General features: G+C 41.5%; 1 protein-coding gene across 8 annotated transcripts in view; it reads left to right on the forward strand.

Annotated features, from left to right (window-relative positions):
• The window catches only part of camsap2a (calmodulin regulated spectrin-associated protein family, member 2a), a 98,352-nt gene that overhangs the window by 27,400 nt on the left and 43,500 nt on the right, over positions 1 to 27,452 (forward strand). For all 8 annotated transcript variants that reach the window (XM_045205283.1, XM_045205285.1, XM_041840015.1 and 5 more), the window contains exons 3-4: positions 20,900 to 21,064; positions 22,349 to 22,429. In XM_045205283.1, the coding sequence (XP_045061218.1) occupies positions 20,900 to 21,064; positions 22,349 to 22,429 (246 nt within the window). The remainder of the gene's footprint in view (positions 1 to 20,899; positions 21,065 to 22,348; positions 22,430 to 27,452) is intronic.

Genomic DNA, 27,452 nt, shown 5'->3' on the forward strand with positions numbered 1-27,452 from the left:
GAAATGGTCCACCCACGTAGACAGTGTGGTGAAGAAGGCGCAACAGAGCCTATTCAACCTCAGGAGGCTCAAGAAATTCGGCATGGCACCTAAAACCCTCACAAACTTTTACAGATGCACAATTGAGAGCATCCTGTTGGGCTGTATCTCCACCTGGTACGGTAACTGCACCGCCCGCAACCGCAGGGCTCTCAAGAGGGTGGTGCGGTCTGCCGAACGCATTATCGGGGGCAAATTACTCACCCTCCAAGACACATACAGCACCCGATGTCACAGGAAGGCCAAAAAGATTATCAAGGACATCAACAACCCGAGCCACTGCCTGTTCACCCCGCTATCAATGGGTAAAAATAAATAAAGTAGACATTGAATATTCCTTTGAGCATGGTGAAGTTATTAATTGCACTTTGGATGGTACATCCAGTCACGACAAAGATATAGGCGTCTTCCAGTTGCCCAGAGAGGAAGGAAACCGCTCAGGGATTTCACCATGAGGACAATGGTTAACTTTAAAACAGTTACAGAGTTTAATGGCTGAGATAGGAGAAAACTGAGGATGGATCAACAACATTGTAGTTACTCCACAATACTGACCTAAATGACAGAGTGAAAAGAAGGACTCTTGTACAGTACAAAAATATTCCAAAACATGCATCCTGTTTGCAGTAAGGCACTAAATTAAAACAGCAAAAAATGTGGGAAAGAAATTAACTTTATGTTTGGGGCAAATCCAACACAACACATCACTGAGTACCACTCTTCATATTTCCAAGCATGGTGGTGGCTGCATCATGTTATGGGTATGCTTGTCATCGGCAAGGACTAGGAAGTTTTTTAGGATTAAAATAAATGGAATAGAGCTAAGCATAGGCAAAATCCTAGAGGATAACCTGGTTCAGTCTGCTTTCCAACAGACAGCTTTCAGCAGGACAATAACCTAAAACACAAGGCCAAAAATACACTGGAGTTGCTTACCAAGACGGCATTAAATGTTCCTGAGTGGCCTAGTTACAGTTTTGACCTAAATCGGCTTGAAAGTCTATGGCAAGACTTTAAAATGGCTGTCTAGCAATGATCAACAACCAACTTGACAGAGCTTGAAGAATTGTAAAAAGAACAATGTGCAAATATTGTACAATCCAGGTTACCCAAAGGACAGTTTCTTTATACAACAGAGGAATAAAGAAAGAGCCAAATACATTGGTAATCCAGCCTACTTGGTCACCTATGGTCATGTATTGCGTCAGCTACGTATTGCATCAAATAGGTCTTCTTTATAGGACTTGTGTTTTTTCTACTATACCCATACTTCCTCACAAAGTAGTTAGTGACATTGTGTTGTTTTTGAGAAGTGGTGTTACATTTTTAGATGCGGCTGTTGTCCTTATCTGCTATGTGATGCTGTGATCTCTTATGTAACGGGATACGTCGTGTTAAACAGATTTGACTATATGTTCTGCTGATCTGGCAAACAGAAGTTCTCCGCAATGCAGCTCTCTGTCTGTCTCTCTCTCTCTCCATCTTTCTCTCTCTCTGTTGTTCCCTCCTTTCTTTGATTCTGTGATGGACTCACACATCTGAAGACATTCGCTACAAATTGCAGCTGCCTCCCACCCACACACACCCACATACTGTATTACTCACTCACTTATGGTAGACACACACATACTCTGGTGCTCATACACACTTATGGTACACACATATTGTACATTTCCTGCCACTCACACACTTATGGTACACACACATACACACACACACACATACACACACATACACACACATACACAAACACACTCATGTCCGGTCTAAATCTAGCATGTTACTGTAATGACGTGCATTATAGCCTACATGTCATATCATATGAATTGATGACCAACAGCTGTAGATCAAGGTCATTGCTACATTTGAGCAACGTGTTCTGCTTTTGGACATCCTATAGTACATTATTTATATTGTCACAATATCTCTTTGTATGATTTCAACTCATCAATGGAACCCATTGGACTCTCCCAAAGGGTTTCTTACTTTGTGTATAAAACCAGTTCTAATCAAATCAAATGTTATTTGTCACATACACGTGTTTAGCAGATGTTATTGCGGGTGTAGCGAAATGCTTGTGCTTCTAGCTCCGACAGTGCAGTAATATCTAATAAGTAATACCTGACAATTTCACAACGGTGTCCATAGGACAGACTCAATCCTAATATGGACACGCTACAGTTAGATACACAAAAGATAAAGTAGGTCCACACTGAAAATAGTTTGAAAGAGCTTACTTTATTTGAATTGTAACTCAGCATTCCCCATGCCATGTTGAAGGAGGGTTAGCAGTGGGAAAGACAATGGGACAGAGCTTGACAATTCTGTCTACGGATGAAAGGATGGATGCTAAGCTCTAATGACATTTGAGAAGTTGCTGAGGCTGGGTCCAGAAGTTTTTCTGCTCTCTGTCAGGCCTTTTTGGTTTGCTGTGTGTGCAAAGAATACCAATTAAATAGCATCTCTACTGTAACAATTCCTACCGGTTTTGCTGACATGGGAAGGAAAGTATTTTTTGTATTTTGAAAAGGTTTGATATGTTATGAAGACCCTTCTTTTCCTAGGTGGTCTGCGATTATAGCTGTAGTTTGGTTGTTTAAAGTCACTGCGAGCAAGTTTAACTAAGGCTATGCTTTTGTAGCAGAGTAAATTCCGTCCCTCTCCCTCACTGGACACGAACCTGGGACCCTCTGCACAACAACACTTCACACTCACAAACCTGCGTTACCTATCGCTCCACAAAAACCATAGCCCTCACAGAGCAAGGGAAACAACTACTTCTTGGTCTCAGAGCGGGTGGACGTTACTAGCACATGAATACAGCTAACTAGCTAGCAATTCCACATTTACACTTTGGTCAGCCAACCCAGGCCCCTACACCTCAGTGAAGCTGTATTTACAGGGAGAAGAACTCTCCACCATCTCTAGGGCTCAAAAGTATAACTAAAAAAAAAAGAGAAATATGAGAGAAAAAAATTTGAATGTAAGCTATATACAGGGTCAGTGCCAGTACCAAATCTACAAAGTACAGGGATACTGGAGTAGTTGAGGTAGATATGTACATGTAGGCAGGGATTAGGAGAAAGTGACTGATAGCAGAGTGGTGTGTGGGTGTATTGTATTCTATAGGACTGTTATTGCCTACAGTTAAGGGGGTTTGAAGTGGTCCCTGTAGTAGAAAGTGTGGTATAGACCAGGTGGTTGGCACAAGGAGACTGTGTGTGTGTGTGTGTGTGTGTGTGTGTGTGTGTGTGTGTGTGTGTGTGTGTGTGTGTGTGTGTGTGTGTGTGTGTGTGTGTGTGTGTGTGTGTGTGTGTGTGTGTGTGCGTCAAGCCTCTTCCCAGCCAAGCACCAGATTTATCCTCCCCATCGATATATATATATATTTTTTCTGTTCATTGTGAAGATGGATATCATGATAATAAGCCGCTCTAAATCACTAATACCTTGGATATGTTTCATATTTAAAGAGGGAGTAGCACATAGGTCATTATCCTTGCCAGTATGCTCCGATTTATACTTTAGATCCCTGTCACCTCTATCACCATGGATACCGCTCTGACTACTGTAAGCATGCAGTACTGTATATAGCTATATGGTTTCTCTGTTGCTCTATCTGCTAGAAGGGGTGCTGCTAGGATATGTATGACAGGTTATGTACGGTTAGGTATAAGTAGGTCTTCTCTAGTAAGACTTGCATTTTGTCTGCTAGCCATACATCATTACAAAGTAGTTAGTGACATTGTGTTGTTTTTGAGATGGTGGTGTTACATTCTTAGATGTAGCCGTTGTCCTTATCTGCTGTGTGTATATTGAAACTGCAGGTTTATTAAATATTTGTGCATACTGGAATAATGGGGGATGCTGTATTTGTTCAGTGAATGTAATGGTTACTACTACACAGCAGTCAGGGCTGGGTAGGTTACTTTCTAAATGTAATCCATTACAGTTACTAGTTACCTGTCCAAAATTGTAATCAGTAACGTAATTTTGGATTACCCAAACTCAGTAATGTAATCGGATTACTTTCAGTTACAAAGGATCCATTGAACGCATTGGGTGTGTCATCATAGTGTTCTCTGACATGTGGTCAGACTCTTTCAGGTAGGCCTAGAACAAACTTAAACTTGCGCTGAGAAAATAGAAAGGTGCCATAATGTATTATTTCATAATAACATTCGTTCTGAATTGAAAAGTAATCCAAGAAGTAATCTAGTTTTTCACAAATGTATCTCTAATCTGATTACAATATTTTTGCTGGTAACGTAATTGATTACAGTTCCAGTTTTGTTGTAATCGGATTACATACATATCAAGTAGTAGCGTTGTGTAATGGACCAATCAGGTAATTTAGCTGTGTTTGGCATAGTTTCAAGTTTCACATTAAATTTGTCACATGCACAAGTACAGTGAAATGCTTAACTTTTAAGCCTTTCCCAACAGTGCAGTATTCAATATCAAAATAGTATAACCAAAAAATAATAATTAAGAGAGGGGGAAAAAATACTGTACAACCCTGACAGCAGTAGTTCTCAATAAATTAATAGAGGGGATTTGACCATGTCATTTGGCCTCATGGGAATGTCTAACACAACCTCAATCTTGACCGATCTTGATAACATCAGGATTATGGCTTGTGCTGTAATCAAATGATGTTACTTGTGCTGTAATCAAATGCTGTTATGACATCTTCCTGATTTCTCTTGTCAGTTTCATATGGCCCCAATGCCCTCTGGGTAGCTCAGTCCGTACTGAAAGTTAAAGGTACTCCAAAAGACCAAATGTTCTCCTATTTCAACCCAGGTGCAGTGTGCATTACTTATAGTGTAACCATTGTAACCATTGTACATTGGGTGTAAACATTGTTCCATATGTTCCGTGGGCAGGCATTCATTAATTCACTACTATTCTATAGGAGTGGGAGGATCTGTGTTTACATACTTGTTGGGTACAGTGATAATACGCAAATGACTGAGCATTTGATGTATTCAGTAAACATACCATTAGATTTAAAGATAGCTATTATTCACTGAGTGTACAAAACATTAAGAATACCTGCTCTTTCCATGACATAGACTGACCAGGTGAATCCAGGTGAAAGCTATGATCCCTTATTGATGTCAGTTGTTAAATCCACTTCAATCAGTGTAGATGAAGGGAAGGAGACAGGTTAAATAAGGATTGTTAAGCCTTTAGACAATTGAGACATGGATTGTGTATGTGTGCCATTCAAAGGGTGAATGGGCAAGACAAAATATTGAAGTGCCTTTGAACAGGGTAGGTAGTAGGTGCCAGGCACACCGGTTTGTGTCAAGAACTGCAATGCTGCTGGGTTTTTCATGCTCAAAAGTTTCCTATGTGTATCAAGAATGGTCCACCAAGCAAAGGACATTCACAACTGTGGGAAGCATTGGAGTCAACATGGGCCAGCATCCCTGTGGAACGCTTTCGACACCTTGTAGAGTCCATGCCCCGACGAATTGAGGCTGTTCTGAGGGCAAAAGGGAGGAAGGTGTTCCTAATGTGTGGTATACTCATTGTATATCCCTGCAGATTATCAAGTGGTGGTGTGCATATGGATTGTAATCAGTTTTAATAGCAAAAGTCATGAAGATTGATAATATATGAGTGTTTCTGATGCATGTTGAATGAGTCCATAAGCAGAAGAGTTTGAAGGAAGGCCTTAGCTTGGGGCTGCTAATTTGAGATTAGTGACTCATTCCATTGAACCAGAGATACAGTATATAGAAAGGTGAGTGAGAGAGGATGAGTAGTCTATAGCCGTCGCCCCCTGGTATCTCTCTCTCTCTCTCTATTCTGAAATAGGACAGTATGGACAAGTAAACACATATTATGGTCGCATTTTAATCTGTTCTGTGAGACACCAGAAGTCCTTAGTGCCTAAGAAGCGATGGACTACAGTTCTGAATGCAAGAATGCCAGACTTTCATATTTGTCAGCGTCTCATTTTAATTTCAATATGTCTATGTATGTATTCATTACTTTGACTGTTTGTGTCTTTCTGAAAGTATTCACACCCCTTTTCCACACTTTGCTGTCTTACAGCTTGAATAAAAATTTTGATTAAATTGAGATTTTGTGTCACTGGCCTACACACAATACCGCATAATGTCAAAGTGGAATTACGTTTTTAGAAATTTGTACTAATTAAAAATGAAGTCTATAAGTATTCAACCCATTTATTATGGCAAGCCTAAATAAGTTCAGGAATAAAGATTTGCTTATCAAGTCCAGTGGTGACTCGTCATTTCAGAGCCCCACCTGTTTTGAGCCTCACCTGTTTAGCAAAAATCAAAAAAATATATATACAGTGCATTCGGAAAGTATTCATACCCCTTCCCTTTTTCCACATTTTGTTACGTTACAGCCTTATTCTAAAATTGATTAAATTATTTATTTTTTCATCAATCTACACACAATACCCCATAATGACAGGGAGGTGACCAAGAACCTGATGGTCACTCTGACAGAGCTCCAGAGTTCCTGGAGTCACGTTTGGAGGAAACCTGACACCATCCCTACGGTGATCATGCTGTGGGGATGTTTTTCAGCGGCAGGGACTGGGAGACTAGTCAGGATTGAGGGAAAGATGAACGGAGCAAAGTACAGAGAGATCCTTGATGAAAACCTGCTCCACAGTGCTCAGGACCTCAGACTGGGGTGAAGGTTCACCTTCCAACAGGACAACGACCCTAAGCACTCAGCCAAAGCAATGCAGCAGTGGCTTAGGGACAAGTCTCTGAATGTTCTTGAGTGCCCAGCCAGAGCCTGGACTTGAACCCGATCAAACATCTCTGGAGAGACCTGAAAATGTGACCGACCGACTTGATTCGGTTTTTTACATTGGATAAAAGCAGAGACACAGAGCTACAAAATGGTATATCATACACTGCATTTGAGGAACAATGGGAAAGTAATTCTGCTTTGAAAGTTGATCAATTTGTAACCTCACTTTTGAGAAAATGGCCTTTGAATGTTTTGGTACCTACTGGAGAGCTCTTCTTTGTCTACACCCATTCAGCATTGTTCACACCCTCTTAAGCTTTAGCCCCACCCATCTCTTAAGGGTTGATCTGAGCGTTCTGTCCTAACAACAGCAGTCAAGCATCCAAGCTAACTGGCTAACGTTGGCTAGCTTGCTAGCTACTTCCAGACACAAATGAGAGAACAGCTCACTGACCATTTTACTCGCCCTAGCAGAGCTGGTTAGGCTGTTTTATGTTATCCAGAGCATTGGTGACTGCAACTGTGCTGCTGGCAACAATTTACACTTTTTTGCCAACGTTTACTGACACCGGCCATATTCATCGTGTGTTGAGTGTTCGTAAATTCATCAGTTATTCTGCGCTCTGGCACACTCAGACGAGAGTGCTCTGAAATCGGAGTAGATAGCCAGAGCAAATTTACCAGCTACTTCTATTAACAATTGAGACATTCTATTGAAATGGTTACTTGCATAGTGGAATCTTTTGTTAAGACATGTAGCTAGCTAGCTAGGTAAACAATGAACCATAATCCCAACTCATGACGTTACTACCCTGCATGAATTTGCAGGTAGCTAACCAACCAGGTTCAATGTTAGCTAGCTACCATTAGGCTATAACTAGCAAAGCAAATGGCTCTGAGATACGAATAATAAGATCATACACGTAATGTTAGTTAGCGAGCCAGCCAGCTAATGTTAGCTAGCTAACAGTACCCTTTAACTTGAAATGAAAACGACTTTCTATCAAAATTAGAAAAGTGTAATATCTATAAATGTAGCTAGCTAGACTATCTTACCCGTATACATTTTACATTTTTGTCATTTAGCAGACGCTCTTATCCAGAGCGACTTACAGTTAGTGAGTGCATACATTTTTCATACTGTCTGTGGCTAAACCAACTAGGCTTGTAATTTAGCAATCGTATTCGTATTTACTGATGGCATACAAGTTTGTTATTAAGGCACATTAAAGTTCACATGTTCCAGAAGGTATTTCTGCCAAAAAACGCATTTTGATTTAAAAAAAAAGTTTATGTTCAAATGGCTCTCCTGTGAAGTAGTGACCCGCGACATATGCCTAGTTTCCTGAAACGAGTCACAAATGTGGAAAAAGTCAAGGGGTCTGAATACTTCCTGAATGCACTGTATATATACAGTACCAGTCAAAAGTTTGGACACTCAAGGGTTTTTCTTTATTTTTACCATTTTCTACATTGTAGAATAATAGTGAAGACATCAAAACTATGAAATAACACATATGGAATTATGTACTAACCAAAGAAGTGTTAAACAAATCCAAATATATTTTATATTTGAGATTCTTCAAAGAAGCCACCCTTTGCCTTTATTACAGCTTTGCACACTCTTGGCATTCTCTCAACCAGCTTCATGAGGTAGTCACCTGGAATGCATTTAACAGGTGTGCCTTGTTAAAAGTTAATTTGTGGAATTTCTTTCCTTCTTAATCCGTTTGAGCCAATCAGTTGTGTTGTGACAAGGTAGGTGTGGTATACAGAACATAGCCCTATTTGGTAAAAGACCAAGTCCATATTATGGCAAGAACAGCTCAAATAAGCAAAGACAAACGACAGTCCATCATTACTTTAAGACATGAAGGTCAGTCAATACGGAAAATGTCAAGAACTTTGAAAGTTTCTTCAAGTGCAGTCGCAAAAACCATTAAGTGCTATGATGAAACTGGCTCTCATGAGGACCACCACAGGAAAGGAAGACCCAGAGTTACCTCTGCTGCAGAGGATAAGTTCATTAGAGTTACCAGCCTCAGAAATTGCAGCCCAAATAAATGCTTCACAGAGTTCAAGGAACAGACACATCTCAACATCAACTGTTCAGAGGAGACTGCGTGAATCAGGCCTTCATGGTCGATTGCTGCAAAGAAACCACTACAAAAGGACACCAATAATGGGAAGAGACTTGCTTGGGCGAAGAAACACAAGCAATGTTCGTTAGACCGGTGGAAATCTGTCCTTTGGTCTGATGAGTCCAAATTTGAGATTTTTGGTTCCAACCGCTGTGTCTTTGTGAGACGCAGAGTAGGTGAATGGATGATCTCCGCGTGTGTGGTTCCCACCGTGAAGCATGGAGGAGGAGGTGTGATGGTGTGGGGTGTGCTTTGCTGGTGACACTGTCTGTGATTTATTTAGAATTCAAGGCACACTTAACCAGCATGGCTACCACAGCATTCTGCAGCGATCCTCCATCCCATCTGGTTTGCGCTTAGTGGGACTATCATTTGTTTTTCAACAGGACAATGATCCAACAAACCTCCAGGCTGTGTAAGGGCTATTTGACCAAGAAGGAGAGTGATGGAGTGCTGCATCAGATGACCTGGCCTCTACAATCACCCGACCTCAACCCAATTGAGATGGTTTGGGATGAGTTGGACAGCAGAGTGAAGAAAAAGCAGCCAACAAGTGTTCAGCATATGTGGGAACTCCTTCAAGACTGTTGGAAAAGCATTCCAGGTGATGCTGGTTGAGATAATGCCAAGAGTGTGCAATTCTGTCATCAAGGCAAAGGGTGGCTGCTTTGATTTGTTTAACACTTATTTTCTTACTACATGATTCCATATGTGTTATTTCATAGTTTTGATGTCTTCACTATTATTCTACAATGTAGAAAATTGTAAAAAATAAAGTAAAACCTTTGAAAGAGTATGTGTGTCCAAACTTTTGACTGGTACTGTATATACAGTGGGGAGAACAAGTATTTGATACCCTGCCGATTTTGCAGGTTTTCCTACTTACAAAACATGTAGAGGTCTGTAATTTTTATCATAGGTACACTTCAACTGTGAGAGACGGAATCTAAAACAAAAATCCAGATAATCACATTGTATGATTTTTAAGTAATTAATTTGCATTTTATTGCATGACATAAGTATTTGATACATCAGAAAAGCAGAACTTAATATTTGGTACAGAAACATTTGTTTGCAATTACAGAGATCATACGTTTCCTGTAGGTCTTGACCAGGTTTGCACACACTGCAGCAGGGATTTTGGCCCACTCCTCCATACAGACCTTCTCCATATCCTTCAGGTTTCGGGGCTGTCGCTGGGCAATACGGACTTTCAGCTCCCTCCAAAGATGTTCTATTGGGGTCAGGTCTGGAGACTGGCTAGGCCATTCCAGGACCTTGAGATGCCTCTTACGGAGCCACTCCTTAGTTGCCCTGGCTGTGTGTTTCGGGTCGTTGTCATGCTGGAAGACCCATCTTCAATGCTCTTACTGAGGGAAGGAGGTTGTTGGCCAAGATCTCGCGATACATGGCCCCATCCATCCTCCCCTCAATACGGTGCAGTCGTCCTGTCCCCTTTGCAGAAAAGCATCCCCAAAAATGATGTTTCCACCTCCATGCTTCACGGTTGGGATGGTGTTTTTGGGGTTGTACTCATCCTTCTTCTTCCTCCAAACACGGCGAGTGGAGTTTAGACCAAAAAGCTATATTTTTGTCTCATCAGACCACATGACCTTCTCCCATTCCTCCTCTGGATCATCCAGATGGCCATTGGCAAACTTCAGACGGGCCTGGACATGCGCTGGCTTGAGCAGGGGGACCTTGCGTGCGCTGCAGGATTTTAATCCATGACGGCGTAGTGTGTTACTAATGGTTTTCTTTGAGACTGTGGTCCCAGCTCTCTTCAGGTCATTGACCAGGTCCTGCCGTGTAGTTCTGGGCTGATCCCTCACCTTCCTCATGATCATTGATGCCCCACGAGGTGAGATCATGCATGGAGCCCCAGACCGAGGGTGATTGACCGTCATCTTGAACTTCTTCCATTTTCTAATAATTGCGCCAACAGTTGTTGCCTTCTCACCAAGCTGCTTGCCTATTGTCCTGTAGCCCATCCCAGCCTTGTGCAGGTCTACAATTTTATCCCTGATGTCCTTACACAGCTCTCTGGTCTTGGCCATTGTGGAGAGGTTGGAGTCTGTTTGATTGAGTGTGTGGACAGGTGTCTTTTATACAGGTAACGAGTTCAAACAGGTGCAGTTAATACAGGTAATGAGTGGAGAACTGGAGAGCTTCTTAAAGAAAAACTAACAGGTCTGTGAGAGCCGGAATTCTTACTGGTTGGTAGGTGATCAAATACTTATGTCATGCAGTAAATATGTATACTGTAGCTAAGAAAGTAATACTAAGTGTATGTTGTTTAGTAAGCTGTTAGTAGCCCATGTGCCTCACCCTAATAATTTGGTCCCTTTCCCCCTCATAACTTAGCATAGTGTTCTGACTTGGTGGTGCACATGTAGCCTATAGCCTGTTTTAGAGAAATGTAATCATCGAATATTGTAAGAGCTTTCATTGTCTGCTCATATGCCCCCTTTATTTATCCTACGGTTCTGACTTGGTGTACAGGGAGAATACTGTAAAAACGGCCCATGTTCTGAATTATGTCGCTGTACATTTCAAAAGTGCTGAACATATAGTTATATTGACTACGTCCGTCCTAGCTCGCTCATGAATGTCTTAATCGAAATTACGGATTGCCTCTTATCCGGTCGTCGTTATCCGCTCGTCATTGTGCCAGAGTTTGTACATCTCAATTGTCAGTAGAAACCACATCTGTTTAAGCAAGTCATCCATATCAGCTATGTTTTTTTTTAAAGGCAATAAATGAGGCTGAATGAACTGTTTCACTGCCAGACAAGTGTAGCGGTGGTAAGGATTCACTCCATGGTGCTGAAAAGAAAGCTCTGCTGTTGGGACAGCTTTATGTAGGTGCTAACAGTTTGTGGGTACCGTTTGTCACCGTTATAGTGCAATTAATGTATTGTTTAGTGTTGTGTTGTGTAGTGGCTTTGCTGGCTTTGTTTGCCCCACCAAGATTTACATGCTAAAATCGCCACTGAACAAGTCACATAATAAGTTGCATGGACTCTGTGTGCAGAAATAGTGTTTAACATGATTCTTTAATGACTACTCTCTAGGCATGGTTTTGAAATCTTACAATAACTTGCTCTACAGGCAGTATCAACTTTGCTGTAGGCTTGTGGAAGTTGCTTTAGACACGGTGATCTAGCTATCATATTGACCAGCGGTATGCTTACAGGTGCACCTGATTTAGCTCTCTGGGCCCGCCGGGTAGGCGTAGTTTGTATCTTCAGACAAATAAAATGGTTCAAAATGGGAACACTTCGCCTACCTGGCATGCAGGGCAGCTGAACCAAGTGCACTTATTGGCAAATAAACTACTATAGCTGATTGGCTGGGCCTGGATTAAAACTGGCCCCTGCCAGGCCCTGCCGTGGCTTCGCCCCTGAGTGAAAGGAGTCTTTTTTTGTCCAAGTAAACACCAAATGGAAGGAAACGTTTTCAAGCGGGAAGCATGGATACCTGAACTTGTTCAATAGAACCTATCTTTTTCACGATTTCCATTTATGGCTAATGAACAAGGCCCAGGTTTCAGAGCCAGCTAGCATAAAGTGTATGGCACTGGAGCTGAAGGTTTGGTTGTAGTGTGGCACCAAGACTGGAATAGAACTTGACTAGTACTGTCATAATGGAAAATCCTGATAGTAGCTGTTTGATAAACCTAACTGTCTCTCTCTCAACACCCTCATACTGAAGAAGGAAGTGGTAAGATACATAACATGATCTGTTGTTACCTGGAATTTCGAATAAAAAATTCCAACTGCTAACATCACTGTAATGTATTATCTGACAACTTCTTCCTTCATGATCTGTTGGTACCTAGAGAGAACTATAGTATTGCATTCTTAAAGCTTTTATCTGATCCATAGTAATACCGCAGTAGGCTAAGCTGGTTGTAGTACCTGTCATTTTCCCATCACTCTATTGAAATCAGATTAGAGGATTTTTGCTAGATCAGGGAAGATTTCCTCTAATTGATCTTATTACAAAGGAAGGACATGAAAAGGTTGGGACTGGTTGAACAGCATACTTTTAGATAACACACTGTTCTCCTTTCTCTTCACTTTGGCACTGTGGACCTTCCAACTGTAATTTATGATGTTTGGTCAACTATTCTTACGTGATGTTGCTTCCCAAAGCTGATAGGCTTTAGCTCAGTAGGCAAATGTGTTCTTGAGATGCGCGGATGAACCATGTTACCCAATTTGTTATAAAACCCTCACTGAAGGCCTTGTCTACTCATATACACTATAAAGGAACAATCCTGCACACTGGTCTTCACCTGTCTCTCACAGTGGGCCTATTTCCTGCAGTGTGTGTGTGTGTGTGTGTGTGTGTGTGTGTGTGTGTGTGTGTGTGTGTGTGTGTGTGTGTGTGTGTGTGTGTGTGTGTGTGTGTGTATCCAAAGGATCCATCCCATCACTCTATTTCAATGGGAAAAAGAGAGATAAAGATATCTATATATTACAAAGAGTTTTGATGCCCAGTGGTGGAATTCTTCCAAAATGAAATGTATGTTCATTACTCTTTATAATCTCATCTATGGGAAGTGTATTACCACCTGTGAGACTCTTGATTCTCGCAGTTAGCAGTTAATTAGTGGGATGCTGTATTGAATAATATTGTCTTTCTCTATATTGTCTTTATTAAAATGTTGTATTGAGCAGTTCAAACCTCTTCAACTCTCAAACTAGCAGTTTCAAGCCTTCCAATAGACAGGTTAGTTGACAACGTCACGAAACCGATGTGCGCGCTTCAATGGGGCAGAAGGCTGATTGTTGTTGTGATTCTGGATGGCCAGATAGCTAGCAACAATGACAAGAAGCTGATGTGGGGAATCGTAGGTGGCTTGTTTCAGCTAGTTTTATCTTGTTCTTGATACCATGTCTCATTTTGAGGTGTTTTTACTGATGTCACGTCTATGCTAATTTGGCTCAAATTCACTAGCTAGCTAACCAACAACTGTAACAATGTATTTGAGAGACAACAAGTGCTCATTGTGCAAATGTATTTATGTTTTCAATAAACATTGGAGACAAAATATAGTTTACATGTTGTCAACAATCTAAGCCAACCCTGTTTAGTTGCTAAACAACCAACCCGTCTATAGCACAGCTTTTTCCTACCATACTGATGACTTGCAGACGTCCAACGTTGAGTGCTTTTCTGTGTCGAGTCGAGATGGCGTGAAGCTATTGCCATGGTTACGTGGAATAAGACGGATTCCATTTTTAGAAACCCGTCGGGCAGAGAGAGAGCCTTTGGACATGGACAAGTCATTTATTGACTGCTCTTTACCCAAGAAAAGCTTTAGTGCTAAAACCAGTCCATATTTCAATATTATATCAGTTTTGGTTGCTAGTATTGAATCCCCACACTGCATTATAGATCTGTTTTAGTGTGTGCCTGTGTCAGTGGCAGCTTTCTGCACGCATTGCATAGGATGCCCAAACTTTTTTGCCTCGTGAATCACCTAACCTTTTACATTTCCTGGTTAGTCCCCAAATAGACTGAAACATGTTTCTAGTAAGCAACCACTCAGTGTTCAGTGTTTAGGAGCGGCCCAAGGGGGACTGGCTGCTACCCGCTGTTTGGAAAGTACTGGCACAATGTGGGTTCCAATGGCTCAATTGGTTGAAGCCAATATATATTTGGCTCTGGTTGGAGCATGGTGCTTGCAACACCGCAAGAGTTTCCTGCATGATATGACTTCACTGCAAGTCGCTTTAGATAAAGCATCTGCTAAATGACCATATTATATACAGTACATACTGTGATACTGTTTCCTCATCCTGGCACAGTGTGCTTCGAGAGCCAGCCAGTCCTTGATGTGTAAGGCCCTATCTTAATCTTCCACAAGCAGGTTACAGCTCTCCGAATGGAGGTTACAATCAGGTCAGGCCTCTTACGCAACAAATAGTTGATCAAGCACTTAAACATTGTTGTGTATCACCCAGATTACATGGGAGACTGAGACTGTACATATTTGTCCCTCATTTGTGCTCAATTTAAGCTGATTTCAATAGAGGGTTGTCTACTTTGCTTCTATACCTTCCTAAGGTACTAAGCTAACATCTGGATTTTTTTAAAGATGGTCATACCATGGATCATTTAGCTATTTGATGTAGAATTTTAGGACCCCTTTGGGTATCAATTTTGAATTTGGCCTTTACTACTATAGCTCAGAAAAAACGCATTGAATAACACATTCATAAATGGAAGAATAAAAAAGACAGTCAAAAAACTGTCATAAGGAATACGGTTTTAAAGTGTCTGTCTAGGAGATATAAGAAAGCTCCGGAAATATTTTTTGTTTTTTGGACACATATTTAACCCCTTATTTTTGTTGGCACAAAACTACCTCCATACTTCCATCAGTTTGTATGGGTTAATTTCAGACGAGTCCCGTGACACGTAGAGCAAAACGGAGATTCGGACGCTACAGACAGAAGTTGGCACATCAGCATTACTGACTTCAGATCAGTCCCGTGATACTTGTGGGGGTCGTAGAGCAAAACAGAGAACACCATCGTGTTCTCCCCTTTCCATAGAGTGTAATATTTTGTAGGCCAAACCGTTCGGACGCTACAGACGTTTCTGTGAGTAGACTGATTTTCGGGATGTCTCATGGTCTGACAAACACCACTGTAGGTCGGCCACCTTCCACCCCAGATGCAGAAGGCTGACATAGGTGGATGCGGTGGATTGAGACACAAAATAGTTTGACAACCCTGTTTGTAAGCTTTTAAATTATATTAAACTCAACCTTTTTTATTTTCTAGTGATGAAGACATGAATGTCTCATGGAAGGGTGGGGTATGCGAAACGGGTCAACTTTGAGCACTTCTATCTCCTAAATGTTATGGCATTCAGGTCCAAAAAGTCCCTTTCTGACCACTTCTACCATTGGCAAATATGTATTGAAAGTTTCATTTAAATCAAAAGGGGTGCGGTCAAAAAGAGATTGAAATCAAATGGAACGGCCCGATATGATTTCCATTATGTTTGTTTAATACGAAAGATAGGTCTATTTAGCCTACTATCAGATAAATACCGGATATACAGTACCAGTCAAAAGTTTGGACACACCTGCTCATTCAAGGGTTTTCTTTTTTGCTATTTTCAACATTGTAGAATAATATTGAAGACATCAAAACTATGAAATAACAAATATGGAATCATGCAGTAACCAAAAAAGTGTTAAACAAATCCAAATATATTTTATATTTGAGATTCTTCAAATAGCCACCCTTTGCCTTGATGACAGCTTTGCACACTCTTGACATTCTCTCAACCAGCTTCACCTGGAATGCTTTTCCAACAGTCTTGAAGGAGTTCCCACATATGCTGAGCACTTGTTGGCTGCTTTTCCTTCACTCTGCGGTCAGACTCATCCCAAACCATCTCAATTTGGTTGAGGTCGGGGGATTGTGGAGGCCAGGTCATCTGATGCAACACTCCATCACTCTCCTTCTTGGTAAAATAGCCCTGACACAGCCTGGAGGTGTGTTGGGTCATTGTCCTGTTGAAAAACAAATGATAGTCCCACTAAGCCCAAACCAGATGGGATGGCGTATCGCTGCAGAATGCTGTGGTAGCCATGCTGGTTAAGTGTGCCTTGAATTCTAAATAAATCACAGACAGTGTCACCAGCAAAGCACACCCCACACCATCACACCTCCTCCTCCACGCTTCATGGTGGGAACCACACACGTAGAGATCATCCATTCACCTACTCTGCGTCTCACAAAGACACAGCGGTTGGAACCAAAAATCTCAAATTTGGACTCATAAGACCAAAGGACAGATTTCCACCGGTCTAATGTCCATTGCTCATGTTTCTTGGCCCAAGCAAGTCTCTTCTTATTATTGGTGTCCTTTAGTAGTGGTTTCTTTGCAGCAATTCGACCATGAAGGCTTGATTCACATAGCCTCTTCTGAACAGTTGATGTTGAGATGTGTCTGTTATTTGAACTCTGTGAAGCATTTATTTGGGCTGCAATTTCTGAGGCTGGTAACTCTAATGAACTTATCCTCTGCAGCAGAGGTAACTCTGGGTCTTCCATTCCTGTGGCGGTCCTCATGAGAGCCATTTTCATCATAGCACTTGATGGTTTTTGCGACTGCAAGTTCTTGAAATGTTCCGTATTGACTGACCTTCATGTCTTAAAGTAATGATGGACTGTCGTTTCTCTTTGCTTATTTGAGCTGTTCTTGCCATAATCTGGACTTAAATAGGGCTATCTTCTGCAAAGCTGTCATCAAGGCAAAGGGTGGCTATTTGAAGAATCTCAAATATAAAATATATTTGGATTTGTTTAACACTTTTTTGGTTACTACATGATTCCATATGTGTTATTTCATAGTTTTGATGTCTTCACTATTATTCTATAATGTAAAAAATAGTAAAAATAAAGAAAACCCTATAGTGAGTAGGTGTATCCAAACTTTTGACTGGTAGTGTATGTCAGTTTTCATAGCTGCTGTGATCAAGGAGACTTGTGGGTCACGGGTCCACATAACAGTAACGTTAGTAGTGACGTGTCAGGATTACCAAGTAAACACTTAAAAGCATAGGTAAACAACACATTGGCTGTCACTCAAATAACCTTGCCCTTGATATCAATGGGCAAGAGTCATAGATTGTGTCTGAAATAGCACCCTTTCCTACATTGCACTACTTTTAAGTGGAAAGGAGTGCACTATAGGGAATAGGGTCCCATTTTGGATGCACACATAGTAATACCACCCTTGTTAGTACTGCAGATGTTTTTATGAACCTATTCATATTGGATAGCAATATTCCCCCAAGCGATCCCAGACACTCTCTGCAACATAACAAGATCAGTCTTTATTGTTGTCATTTTGTCTCAGCAGCAGGGGACAAAGCAGATCAAAATCAATATCCTTCCACTGGCTGCACAAAAGGGAAAAAGCCCTTTGAAAAATGACATTTCTCTTTTGGCCTTTCCAGATGAGGCCGGTCTAGGCTGTTAATTTGTTTTGAGATGCCAGGTTCATTTCTCACTGCGCTGTGCTCTCTTCGGTAATGAGGGATGTGTGTGAAGAGTAGTGTGTTGTTGCCCTTCTGTTTAGATGGCTAAATTGAGGGCATTACAAAGTGTCTTCATGGTATGTTATTAAATGCTGTTGGGGTTAAATTCCTTCAATGGGGGCGTTTCGGTTGCTAGGTTGGAGTGGTGTGTAATTATATAGCTAGCTAGTACACTAACTGGGTGTCACGGTCAGTAACAAACTGCTACAGATGCGAGCGCAGGCTAGGCTACTGCAAGGCTACTAGCGTTAGCATGTGCTGATTGCATATAGAAGTAGTGTTAGTGTTAGCAAATAGAAATGCTAGCTTTAGCAGGAATTGTCCTTAACCATAGATATGGGATCAGATTACCCTACCCCCAAAACTCACCTTCACCATTAGGGGGATGTGTTTCATATGGCCGCTGAGAAATGGGATTACTTAGCTAACAGTTTCCATTAAATCGTAATCTATATGGCCCAGACTAATCCTAACCCACTATTCCAAACCCTATCCCAAGGCCTTATATGGAAATTCACCGGTATACATTATATACATTATACAGATAATTTTCCAACATGAAATGAAGCCGAATTGAGTATTCCACAACATCTCATTTAGGGCACACAATGGAAAATGTTTTGCAATGAGAAACGAAAATGAGTGTTTCTTATTGGACAAATCCAGGTAGCCCCTCCCTATTTCAGTCTGTTTTCTTCCGTTTGGTGCCTAATGAACATGATCCTAACCCATGACTCAGGTCTCTTTGTCCCTGAGTGGTTTCATTTGGCTTCCCCTTGGTGTATTGCATCATCCCAGATAGTATTTTACTTCTTTTTTTTTTTGTCATTTAGCAGACGCTCTTATCCAAAGCGACTTACAGTTAGTGAGTGCATACATTTTCATACTGTATACAGAGGGGTCCAAAATTATTGACACTCTTGATAAAGATGAGAAATAATGACTGTATAATTTAAATAATTCAAATACTGAGCTAAAAAAAGTGGGAAATTTGCTCAGAGAAAGCAAGTAATAGAAAATATTCTCAAAAAGGTAGGGGTCAAAATTATTGACACCCCTAAAGATTCTTATAAATAAAGTTGTCAAAAGTGGTATTTGGTCCCATATTCCTAGCACGCTACCATGATTACATATAATCCTGAATGAATCGTGAATAATGATGAGTGAGAAAGTTACCGAAGGTCAAAGATCATACCCCCAAGACACCTCTCACCATGACCAATAACAGGGGAGGCTAGCATGTCTTGGGGGTATGATCTTTGACCCTCTAACTTTCTCACTTATCATTATTCACGATTCATTCAGGATTATCCGTAGCCTGGTCCCAGATCTATTTGTGATGTATAGCCAGCTCCTGGTCATTGTCATGTCAAACATACTACAGATCTGGGACCTGGCTACAGTGCAGAGGGACTTCAAATAACATAATTACAGTGTAGCCAGTGTCTTTGTCATTATAGGGCTTTCAGGATACTGCTCTTGTATGACAGAGTCCGAACATAGGAGACCCTCCTGTACACATGGACACCAGGATGACGAGTGATCTTTGTAAAATCCCACTCAACACCCCATTCTATTATCCAGCTCTTCTGGCTCCCTCTTCAACTGTGTGTGTGTGTGTGTGGGTGGAGGGGGGGTATGTATGTGTGTGTGTGTCAAGCATATTGCCTCTGTGTATTCATTGGGAATTCTATCGTTGGCGTGGGCGGCTTCTGCTTTTAGCGTGTGTGTGTGTGTGTTTCTGTGTGTGTGTACTCCACTGAATGCACCTGCACATGGCTATAATAAGAGCCAGTCAAGCCCTTGAGCTGAACGGACATGTGGAGTGCCTGTAGGGACATTGTACTATACGCCACATTCTCCTGGTATAGCCATTGCCCTGAAACATGGCAGTATATGGCTTCTAATGAGTCTACACAGCCATGTCTCAGGGCAAGGATTGCCTCTTTTGATTTGTGTTTATGATAGTAATTCTTCAACAGCTTTATTATGCACTCTAAACGTGTCGCCAGCATCCTATATTTCATAGAAGCAATATGAATAGGAATGATGATATTAATATTATTTAGTGGGATGTTAAGACCATAGAGATACATTATATTACTGTTCTGTTTCAGTCTGTGGTTGAGACGGAGACACACTCTCAACTCCAGACTCAGGCTGCAGGCTTGGTGTAGGCCTCTCTCTCGCTCTCTCTCTTTCTCTCTCCCTGTCAGTTTGTGTGAACACAAATTTAATTGGGTCGCACAACGAGGGATGGACCCAACTGTTTCCAGGGCAACAGCCAACGGGGAGCGGCCAACTGGAGACAGAGATCTGCCAGGCAATATGTGGAGGAGGAATAGTCCCGTGTAGCTCAGTTGGTAGAGCATGGTGCTTGCAACGCCAGGGTTGTGGGTTCGATTCCCACGGGGCGCCAGTATGAACATGTATGCACTCACTAACTGTATGTTGCTCTGGGTAAGAGCATCTGCTAAATGACTCAAATGTAAAAATGAATAGCACTCCATGGTTCAATTCCATTCCAATGACTCGCTCCCTTCCCTCTATCCTTGTTTGTGCCTCCTCGTAGATTGGATAGGACTAATCAAGATGGCAATAGATGGCCACACCCTTCTGATAGGCCTGGTCTACTGTAGCTTCCACCATATTCCAAACTCTTATATGGGGTTTCACACTGGTGCTTGGGGTTTTACACTGGTGCTTTGTGTAGGTTTTACCTTGCTGCTTTGTGTTTCTGTGCCTGGCCCCAAAAAAAGTATAGGGCTATGGTACCAGTTAACCAAGTTGACAAGTGCAGAGGGAGTAAGGCAGCTACATGAGTAACCAGATTAGAATGAGGTCCATGACTCCACGGTACATAATGAGCTCATATTCTGTTTCTTGTGTCCCCTTTCAGAACGCCCACCTGGCGGTGATCGACACGCTGATGATGGCGTACACGGTGGAGACTGTGAGCTTGGAGAAGGTGGTGGCGTGCGTCCTCCAGTACTCCTCCCACCACGACGAAGACGCCGACACGGCGTACGACACAGAGAATGCCATGACCAGCTGGATCAATAAGGTAGACACCTGCATGGCATTCCAATGCACACACACACACACACACACAAGTAGGACCATTTTCAGTCTAGACCAGCTGGACACCATACATTTGTTCCCACACTACTGAGCCGAACTGAGTTTAGCTAAGCCAATCTGTACTGCACTGGTTCTTACTACTCTGCCTCTGTGCCTCTCTCTTTCCCCTCTGTAGGACAGGGAACCCACTGAAAATCAGTAGGTCTACTGAGAAGAGTTGAAGTATTATTTGTAACTGTATACTTGCCATTCTTTTTGGCATTATTTTTTCCTGTATAAACAAATTACATGAATCAAAGGAGAAGAGCTAGGGGTGAATTGGGACCGCCTGAGCGTGTTTGTCCTGTGAGGGGGCGGTCTTGCCCTGAGCCTGTCCCTATGCAGCTGGCTCTGCAGTATGACAGTAGAAGGGGGGTGTTAGTGTGTGTCCCAAATGGCAAAATAGTGCACTATATAGGGAATAGGGTGCCATTTGGGACACAACAGTGAGTGCTGCTGAACCAGTAAAGGGAGACACTCCACATCCATAAGGCCCAGTACAGGCTGTTGTTTACATTCCACTGCTGGGAACACTTGGGGGCTGCCAGCTCTGGCCTGCTGGAGACTAATACACAAAAATACACAGTCATAGATTCTATACTTTCTATTCACAGATGCACACAGACACCTCTACACACCTGTACACAGACATACAGTATATATATGACACACAAACACATGACACAACACACACACACACATGACACACTAGTGTTGTCATGGAACCTTTCGGGGGAACCATGTGGTATACACTGCAGACGTTGACAAACTGTGGGAGTCTCCAGGAAACGTTGAACTCCAATACTCAAATCAAGGAAATTGCTGGAATGCTCGAAAGGTTTTGAAGGGACTGTGTTTTTGTAAAGATTTCTTAAATCATATTGTTACTTCACAATAAGAAAATAAAAAATGGGAAATAACATAAAAAGAATCCACAAATATATTTTCAGTTGACATACATTATGTTGTAAAACTAGATTATATACAGTCTAATGTGGAAGCCCTCCAATTTACAAGATAGATGTTACGTTATGAGAACATTGAATAACTGATTAGATGTATCTTTTTCTGTTGCCGTTTGTAATGAGTTTTGTAATGAATCCTGCTCTCTCTCTTTTTTGCTCTCTCTCTCTCCCCCCTCTCTCTCACTCTCTCTCTCTCGCTCCCTCTCTCTATATCTTTCTTTCTCTCTTTCTTTCCCTCTCTCTATCTGTCCTTCGTTAACCAGGTAAATGAGTATCTGAAAGATATCATCTCTCAGGAGCTGAGGAGAGAGATGCAGAGTACTGAGCCTGTTGGCAAGCCAGGGGTGAGTGCCTCCCTCTCCTCTTTTCTCTTCTCTTCTTATGTCTTCTTCCTTCCCCCTACCCACTCCACTCTCTCTTTTAATTCTAGTTTTAGGAGCGTCTTCTACATTTGAATGACCTGGTCTTACAATTAAATAAGCACTTGTTTCAAATTCAATGTATGCAGTGCCGTGCACAGAACATTTGTTTTTTTCAAACATAGGCCTTTATTTTCTGCACAAAAAAACGTTTAAACAAGCTAGAACCACAGATGAAAGGGAGTTAGAAAGAACCACTCCTGGGGCCTCATTTATAAATGGTGCGTACTCACAAAATATGCCCCAAAACATGCATGCGCCAGTTTTCATGGAAAAGTTGGCATTTATAAAAACTGAACTTGACTGAATGGCACACTTGCACAATGTCTCAATTGTCTCAAGGCTTAAAAATCCTTCTTTAACCTGTCTCCTCCCCTTCATCTACACTAATTGAAGTGGTTTTAACAGGTGACATCAATAAGGGATCATAGCGTTCACCTGGATTCACCTGGTCAGTCTATGTCATGGAAAGAACAGGTGGTCTTAATGTTTTGTACACTCAGTGTATAATGACACTCTTATTCATAACAAGAAAAGCGAAAATCGATTTGATCTTTTAGGCATCTGTTTCCTATTATTTATTTCCATGATCATTGCAGAATAAATTCCTCACCTTTTCTGGCCATGATGAGTTCATATTCCCGAAGTAGCCATAAAACAAATTACCATGCGCATCTTTCGTTTAATTGGGCCTATTAGATCTAGGCTATTATAATTTCAAGTTTTTGCTCTATGCATCCGAAAGAGAGTGTGGTTTATAACATACAGTGCATTCGGAAAGTATTCAGACCCCTTGACTTTTTCCACATTTTGTTACGTTACAGCCTTATTCTAAAATGGATTAAATAAATAAAAATCCTCATCAATCTACACACAATACCCCAACACCTCCTTTGGCCACCATTCCTTCCAGTTCTCTGCTGCAAATGACTGGAACGAACTGCAAAAATCTCTGAAGCTGGAGACACTTATCTCCCTCACTAACTTTAAGCATCAGTTGTCAGAGCAGCTTACCGATCACTGCACCTGTACACAGTCCATCTGTAATTAGCCCACCCAACTACCTCATCCCCATATTGTTATTTACATTGTTATTTATTTTGCTCATTTGCACCCCAGTATCTCTATTTGCACATCATCTTCTGCACATCTATCACTCCAGTGCAGTGGCGGCTCCTGAAAAAATTCTCAGGGGGGGCAATTTTTCTGATGATTTAGGTGACCTACACACATTTTAAAAAAGATATGTCCAGCAACAACATGAAGACAGGGGCAGCATATAAGTCAATGCCAGAAGCATTTATTGACTGATCTCAAAAGTGTTGGCTTACAAAAGCAAAATAAGTTATCACAGTAAAAATAATCAAGGGTGTTCTTTCACATTCCTCAACACTGCATAAACAATATGCATTTCCATAAACAAATGAAATATCAGCTGAAAATACAGCATCTTGGTATTTGTTCAGATTGCAGGATCAACAAGAGCTTTTACCACATTTTTTGCCTCATGGTTGAATTGGAAATATGTGCACCTGAGCATAATTCACAACAAGCAAGCAGGAGCTTTTGATAGAGGCTACTGAAAACATTGATGCAAGTTATTGGTAATAAGAAAATTTTTATAGACTTCCATATTCTGCCCTCTTGTATAGATTTGTGAAAATGAACAGTGATAGACATTTTGCCTGAAAACAGAATTTGAAAATAATTTATAGAAAAGGTAAACACAGCTATCTGTATGGCTTTGTAAAAATGAACAACCATATTCTGGCCAATTGTATAGATTTGTAAATATGAACAACCATATTCTGGCCAATTGTATAGATTTGTAAAAATGAACATGAACAGATTATTTTTTTTTTTTACTTTTTTTTAATGAAAAATAACTATTTTAAACAACATCAACTGTGAACTGATTTGGGCGTGTGTGTGTTAAAGAGACAGACAGGGAGGGACAAAGAGAGAGAGAGGCTACATTACTTGTACTGAAACTGTTCTCTTCTCTCTTTCAATGCAGCAAAGCGGTCAATGACTTTCTCATTGAAATCAGGCATGCTGAGGACTAGTTCCCTCTCCATGGAAAGCATGGCCAGTGCATTCAGACGTTCCTGGCCCATTGAATTTGCAGGAATGTCTTAACTCGTGTCAAAGTTGAGAAACATCTCTCAGCTTCAGCTGTTGTCATGGGAGTAGTTATGAGGATGTTCAACAGAGTCACAGTCTCAGAGAACGTCTCCCTGGAGGTTGTAGCTCATGAGAACCTGGTACAGTGCCAGTGCACCACAGTTTGACTTTCTCGTCGTCGGCAAAAAGACCGTTCAGTCTCTCCAAAAGCACACTGGCGATTGAGACTGAGGTTGATTCCGAGATGGGAAGGAACTCAAAAAGCGCTCCTGCACTTTGTGGTTGCTATCTATGTACCTCAGCACAAGCACCAGCTGTGTCTGTGTAGAAACGTCCGTGGTCTCGTCAGCTTGGATAGCTACGAAGTTCGCCGACTTCACCTCCTCCACAATATGTTCCCTCATGACCGCTAGCATACACTCCAGTAGCTCGTTTTGAATGGTCTTTGATGTGAACTTCTTTCAAAGAGACAATCGAGTTGCACTGAACGCTAGCCATCTTGATAGTAGTACGTGAATTGATTGACGCTGCTACCCGCTCTTTTCTTAGTTACGTTCATGGTTATGTTACGTATGACGAAAGCGCGTAAGTGCAAGCCCTCAGAAACCCATAGAGATTGTATTGAAAGCTCTGATATTTCAAAAAAAAAGATTTTACATGAGAGGCTATGAGACACTTCTGGGCGATTTTCAACCTGACTGAAATCGCCCCAAAAGGGGCGGGGCCATTTGAAGCATGACTTTAGCCTGATTGGACATTTAGTGGCAGATCAGACGTCTAGATTAGAACACTGATAACTACTGTTGCCGTGATATAATTGATTAGAAAAAAAATCCCTTCCTTTTCCCGTTTGGCAGTGCGTCGCCCATATCGCCCTAATGAACACACCGCCCCTGCTCCAGTGTTAATACTAAATTGTAATTATGTTGCACTATGGCCTATTTATTACCTCCATAACTTACTACAAATCAATAGATGTTCTATTGTGTTATTTGTTTATTTCATATGTAACTCTGTGTTGTTGTTGTTTTTATCGCACTGTTTTGCTTTATCTTGGCCAGGTCGCAGTTGTAAATCAGAACTTGTTCTCAACTGGCTTACCTGGTTAAATAAAGGTGAAATAAAAAAATAAAAAAATAAAAATAATGACAATGTGAAAAACAGGTTTTTAGACATTTTTGAACATTTATAAAGTATTTACATAAGTATTTAGACCCTTTGCTATGAGACTCAAAATTGTGCATCCTGTTTCCATTGATCATCCTTGAGATGTTTCTACAACTTGATTGGAGTGCACCTGTGGTAAATTCAATTGATTGGACATGATTTGGAAAGGCACACACCTGTCTATATAAGGTCCCACAGTTGACAGTGCATGTCAGAGCAAAAACCAAGGCATGAGGTCGAAGGAATTGTCCATAGAGCTCCGAGACAGGATTGTGTCGAGGCACAGATCTGGGGAAGGGTACCAAAAAAATTCTGCAGAATTTAAGGCCCCCAAGAACACAGTGGCCTCCATCATTCTTAAATGGAAGAAGTTTGGAACCACCAAGACTCTTCCTAGAGCTGGCCGCCCGGCCAAACTGAGCAATTGGGGGAGAAGGGCCTTGGTCAGGGAGGTGACCAGGAACCCGATGGTCACTCTGACAGAGTTCCAGAGTTCCTCTGTGGAGATGGGATAACTTTCCAGAAGGACCACCATCTCTGCAGCACTCCACCAATCAGGCCTTTATGGTAGAGTGGCAAGATGGAAGCCACTCCTCAGTAAAAGGCACATGACAGCCCGCTTGGAGTTTGCAAAAAGGCACCTAAAGGACTCTCAGACCATGAGAAACAAGATTCTCTGCTCTGATGAAACCAAGATTGAACACTTTGGCCTGAATGCCAAGCGTCACGTCTGGAGAAAACCTGGCACCATCCCTACGGTGAAGCATGGGGGTGGCAGCATCATGCTGTGGGGATGTTTTTCAGTGGCAGGGACTGGGAGACTAGTCAGGATCGAGGGAAAGATGAACAGAGCAAAGTACAGAGAGGTCCTTGATGAAAACCTGCTCCAGAGCGCTCAGGACCTCAGACAGGGGCGAAAGTTCACCTTCCAAAAGGACAACAACCCTAAGTACACAGCCAAGACAACGCAGGAGTGGCTTCGGGACAAGTCTCTGAATGTCCTTGAGTGACTTTCTATGCCCACTGTATATGTAATTTTTCAGTTTATTTTTAATACATTTAAAAAAAACTGTTTTTGCTTTGTCATTATGGGGTACTGTGTGTAGATTGATGAGGGGAAAAAACTATTTAATACATTTTAGAATAAGGCTGTAATGTAACAATGTGGAAAAAGTCAAAGGGTCTGAATACTTTCCGAATGCACTGTAGGCTACAGTAGAATTTAACAGGTAAAATAACAGTTGATCTTTTGCATTGAAGTGTGTAGGCTACCACTGTAAGTAGGCACACTGTAGTTTAAAAAAAAGATCAGAGTAGACAATGTTTCAGAATTTGCAGGCAGTGCAGCATATTTAGGTTCAGGAATAAGTACATGCGAAACATTATTGAATTCAAACTATCTGTATACAGGTCGACAACAATTTGCAACTGTTTTTGTCTTTCAGAAACGGTCAGATACAGCAAATGTCACTGCAAAAGAAAACATTCTGCAAACACCTCCAGACATTTGATCAAGTTCGCCATTGCTACCATACCCCGTTCAAAGGCACTTCAATATTTTGTCTTGCCCATTCACCCTCTGAATGGCACACATACACAATCTCAATTGTCTCAAGGCATAAAAATCATTCTTTAACTAGTCTCCTCCCCTTCACCC

Source organism: Coregonus clupeaformis, chromosome 20, assembly GCF_020615455.1.
Source record: "Coregonus clupeaformis isolate EN_2021a chromosome 20, ASM2061545v1, whole genome shotgun sequence".
Taxonomy (NCBI): Eukaryota; Metazoa; Chordata; class Actinopteri; order Salmoniformes; family Salmonidae; genus Coregonus; species Coregonus clupeaformis.